General features: G+C 29.3%; 1 protein-coding gene across 1 annotated transcript; it reads left to right on the top strand.

The window, feature by feature from the left end:
• The first annotated feature begins 381 nt into the window (after positions 1-381).
• Positions 382-4,814, top strand: LOC136998328 (uncharacterized). The gene is made up of 2 exons (XM_067350858.1): positions 382-1,568; positions 1,628-4,814. The coding sequence occupies exon 2, from the start codon at positions 1,877-1,879 to the stop codon at positions 2,786-2,788; it is 912 nt and encodes a 303-aa protein (XP_067206959.1). The 5' UTR covers positions 382-1,568; positions 1,628-1,876; the 3' UTR covers positions 2,789-4,814.
• Positions 4,815-5,277: the final 463 nt, after the last annotated feature.

The raw sequence follows: 5,277 nt of genomic DNA, 5'->3' as shown, positions 1-5,277 counted from the left end.
GGAGAGCCACATTTATGGCGATATTTTGGTTTATGTGAATTAAAGACTAATATGCGTCAACAAAATGATGTAGAATTTATTGATTTGTTAAATAATTTGCGAGTTGGGCAACTGAATATAATACAATATGAAATGTTACTAAACAAAACATACGTTCCTTTAATCAATGAATTTGCCGATGGTGAAGCTATTCGTATATTTCCTACTAGAAAGTTAGTTAACAGTTATAATAATAAAATGATCGAAGAACTAGCAAAGACACAAAAAACATATGTTATAAACGCTCGAGATGAATCAAGAGAGCCTGCAACTTATGGTCAAAGGCCTCCTGCAGCAGCAATTCCTATTGATCCTAATAATACGGGTGGTTTATTACATACAATGAAACTCGCAATAGATTCTCGTGTAATGTTGCGATCTAATTTAAATGTTAGTGAAGGTTTAGTTAATGGCAGCATGGGTATCGTACGTGGATTTCAATGGCCGGCTTTACGAAGAGATCAATTGGAAGAGGGCGAATTACCTAAAAAAATATTTATTCAGTTTGATGATCCTACAATAGGAAACAGTTTAAAGGAATCTAACGATTGGGTTGGTATTTCCCCAATTAGTGTTGTTTATCAAGGTAATAAAGGATATGGAAACGTAGAAAGAACAATGCTTCCAGTTATTTTAAGTTGGGCAGTCACAGTTCATAAATTGCAAGGTACAACAGTTGAAAGAGCTGTAATATATTTAGGCAAAAAAATATTTGCTAAAGGCCAGGCATATGTAGCACTTACAAGGAAAGGGACCCAAGTGTCCCCCTCCGATTTTGACGAGCTTTAAATATGTTGTAAAGTAGCTCAAAATAAGAGACACGTATTTTTTTTTATGTGCTTTCTCGCACGTTTAGGGTTGAAACAACTCCTACAAGCTAAAACGGTTTTTTTGGTTTTGACTGAATATCGTCAAAACTGTAAGAGATATCAAAAAATGTTTCGAAGAAAAGTTGCATGGTCTTTTATGAGCTTTATAACCGCATAGCTCGATTTTTAAAAAATTTTATATTTTTTAATTTACCCTCACCCCTTCTTATTATTTTTACAAATTTCAAAATTTTTGTTATTACAAAAGTTGTAGCATTTTTTACGCTGAATACAACCATATATGATTTTATTATATTTCAAAATCGCATCTTTCAGAAATGAGCTGTCAATGTCGCACTATATGCGTCGCGCTGCGATATATGCATATATATGCATAACGCATCGTTTGTGCCGCTTGTGTAATTGATGTTTGTCGTGCATGTGTAATTGATAAGACAAATAAAATTAGAAATAAAGATTAGCATGTTATGAAACATTCGGAAAAATGTTCTGATCAAAGAACAAAGTTCACTAAAGTTGTTGCCAAAACATCCCCTCTATTTTACACTTTTATAGTCGCATTTCGAGTGCATTTATAGCGCAGCGTGTTGTCATATCCCGTCAGTGCATATTACGCTTTAAAGTTGTGCGCTTGTTAGTGATTACGAAAAAACAATATACAAAACAGCATCAAAAAAAGAACAGCAAATTCACTATAAAGTAGATATTATTTTTTTGTACACAAATAAGGAGAAATATTTAATTGTTATTATTTTCAGAATGGTTCAATTAAATCCATTTAACGTAATAATGTTAGTATACGTAACTTTTTCGGCCCTTAATCTATCAACAAGTCCGATAACATCTGAAGAACGAGAAATGGCACATAAAATAGAATCTATGCTGAAAGAAATGCGCGATGAGAGATACAAAATGGAAGTAGAAGAATCTTTAGATTATGAAAACGATAACGATATTCCAACAGCAGAGCAATTCGAACTAGGAGATAAAGAGGAAGAAGGTGAGCTATGGACGCAAATCCTAAAGTTATATGTACTACAGATGGACGTATTCCGTATGAATATAAAAAAAATGCAGTCGAATTTTGGAAAAGCAGTACAACAAGGCCAAGAACATTAGAAGGAGTAAAACAAAGATTTCGGAAAGTATATTCATTACGTCAATTACGACGATGGGAAATTCAAGTGAATCAAGGTGGCAGTAGATTCGAAAAATTAAAACAAATTTCGGAATATACATTAAATAATTTTCATACAGCTCTTGAAAATAGAATTATTGTTCACGACGCTGATTTAGCTCGATGGGCTATTCGGGCACAGGAAAATTTAAATGTACCAGAATTTACAGCTTTATCGCGATGGATACGAAAATTTAAAATAATACATAATATTGTATCTCGTAAAATAACAAAATTTATAAGAAAAACATCTATAATGTCTAACGTCGATTTTGAAGAAAAATGTAACACATTTATTGAAAACGTTAAAAATCAAATAATAGAATATGGAGTTGAAAATATTTACAACAGTGATCAAAACGGATTCCAATTAGAACTTCATGCCGGTCGTACATTGGCATATAAAGGAACAAAAAAGATTGAATCTGCAGTACAATCCGTATCGGCAACTACGCATAGCTATACTATACAACCTACTGTTTCAGCCGATGGTAGATTATTATCGCCTCTTTTTATTGTACTGAAAGAAGTTAGTGGAACATTTGGTCCCAGAGTGCAAGAAACAATGTTTAAGGCACCTAATATTTTTGTTACAACTTCGAAATCCGGAAAATTAACAGCGCATCATTTTAAAATTTGGTTGCAAGACGTATTTTTTCCAAATGTAGGTCCAAAATCTGTTTTACTACTAGATTCATGGACTAAATTTTGGTCATTGTCCAAATATTATTCAAGAATCTAAACCAGAATCTACAGAAGATAGATTATTTTGTTGACTATACCAGCTGGAACAACAGGAAAAATACAACCATTGGATGTATATGGTTTTCGTTTGTGGAAGAATTTTATTAGACACTTTTCTGATACTGTAATGCTTTTAGGTCTGGAAGTCAATCTGCATGCAAGAAACACCATTTTAAAATTACAGTCATTGACTCATAATCAATTTTCATCGCCAAGATTCAGAAATTTATTGAAATACGCATGGTATAAAAGTAGATACGTAATAAATAAGTCCGAAAAATTCGAAACACCAGTGGAATTTTGTTTTCATAAACAGTCAAAACCAACATGCAATATTTGTGGCGCACCTGCAATAATTACTTGCGCATGGTGCAAAAAGTCACTTTGTATAAATCACTTTTTTCACGAACATCACCTTTGTGATACGTTTGTTCCATAAATTCATCTGTTTTTAACATATGTTAATATATGTATTATATTCAATATATGTAGTATGTTATTGTTGAAGGCAAAGTTGTAATTGTTTCGACATATAATATTATAAAAGAAATAAAATAATAAACAAACAAATGTTTCTAGTATTGATTAATAGAAAAACCTGAAATTAATTGGAATTTTTTGCATTACCATTGAAAAACAATAAATTGCATTTTAATTGTAATATTTTTATTTATTTATTTCTCTTTCGATATAATCCACTCTTAAAAAAAGGCATGAAAGATCGATACTCGAATGTATCGAAAGTATTGTTGACGCTTATCCGTGACGCTGATTGGTTATCTCGATTATTCTGACAGTTTGATAGTTTAAGAGCAAAGATTATTTTGACGGTTATTTAAAATTTTAAAAATTTTATTAAAATATTTAGATTTCATAATTATTAAATTATTATAATAAGTGCACGGGCGCAGCGCGCGCTTGTATTGTTCTAGTATAACTATAAAAGTGTAATATAGAGGAGATGCCTTGCCAACAACTTTAATGAACTTTGTTCTTTGATCAGAACATTTTTCCGAATACTTCATAACATGCTAATCTTTATTTCTAATTTTATTCATCTTATCAATTACACATGCGCGACAAACATCGATTACACAAGCGGCACAAACGATGCGTTATGCATATATATGCATATATCGCAGCGCGACGCATATAGTGCGACATTGACAACTCATTTCCGAAAGATGCGATTTTGAAACATAATAAAATCATATATGGTTGTATTCAGCGTAAAAAATGCTACAACTTTTGTCATAACAAAAATTTTGAAATTCGTAAAAATAATAAGAAGGGGTGAGGGTAAATTAAAAAATATAAAATTTTTTAAAATTTGAGCTTCGCGGTTATAAAGCTCATAAAAGACCATGCAACTTTTATTCGAAACATTTTTTGATATCTCTTACAGTTTTGACGATATTCAGTCAAAACCAAAAAAACCGTTTTAGCTTGTACGGGTTGTTTCAACCCTAAACGTGCGAGAAAGCACATAAAAAAAAATACGTGTCTCTTATTTTGAGCTACTTTACAACATATTTAAAGCTCGTCAAAATCGGAGGGGGACACTTGGGTCCCTTTCCTTGTTAGTCGTGTCAAATCTTTAGAGGGATTAGCGATTTGTGAAATAGAACAGAAAAGATTATTCCAGCATCCATGTGATGAAAATGCTTTAGCAGAATTAGAACGATTACGATCGACCGACGTATTTTCAGCTGTAGAATAAACACATTTTTTTTTAAATATACTTTTAAAAGTTTAAAATAAATATTTAAAAAATATTTTTATAAGAAAAAAGACTCCCGACTGCTGCAAAATTTATCTAGCACAAAAATAATTATATTTGTAAAAAAAAATTAAATACAAAAACAAAAATTAACTCAATAAAAAATTATTGCTTAAAAAAAAAATAAAAACAAAAATTAACTCAATAAAAAATTATTGCTTAAAAAAAAAAATAAAAACAAAAATTAACTCAATAAAAAATTACTGCTTAAAAAAAATAAAAATATAAAATAAATAATAAAAAACCTACAAAAAATTAATATAATAAAACAAAAAATCAAGAACTAGAAAAAAATAAAGACAAGAAAAAATGAAATAATTATTACATTATAAAACAATATAACAATAGAGAAAAAAAAATGCTTTTAAAAGTGTAAAATAATATTTTTTAAAGTCTTAAAACATTATTCTTATTAATAAAAAAAACCTACAAAAAATTAATATAATAAAACAAAAAAATCAAGAACAAGAAAAAAATAAAGACAAGAAAAAATGAAATAATTACATTATTATAAAACAATATAACAATAGAGAAAAGAATGCTTTTAAAAGTGTAAAATAATATTTTTTAAAGTCTTAAAAAGTTATTCTTATTAATAATAAAAAGTTTGAAATAATACAATTAACTATATAAATTGTTAAAGAATTGGATAAGATTATATATAAATATATATATCTATTAGTAAAGTATAATAAGAAACAAATACA

The sequence above is a fragment of the Linepithema humile genome, chromosome 3 (assembly GCF_040581485.1).
Source record: "Linepithema humile isolate Giens D197 chromosome 3, Lhum_UNIL_v1.0, whole genome shotgun sequence".
Classification (NCBI taxonomy): Eukaryota; Metazoa; Arthropoda; class Insecta; order Hymenoptera; family Formicidae; genus Linepithema; species Linepithema humile.
The sequence above is the reverse complement of the archived record's forward strand: the minus strand, read 5'-3'. Positions and strand labels throughout refer to the sequence as shown.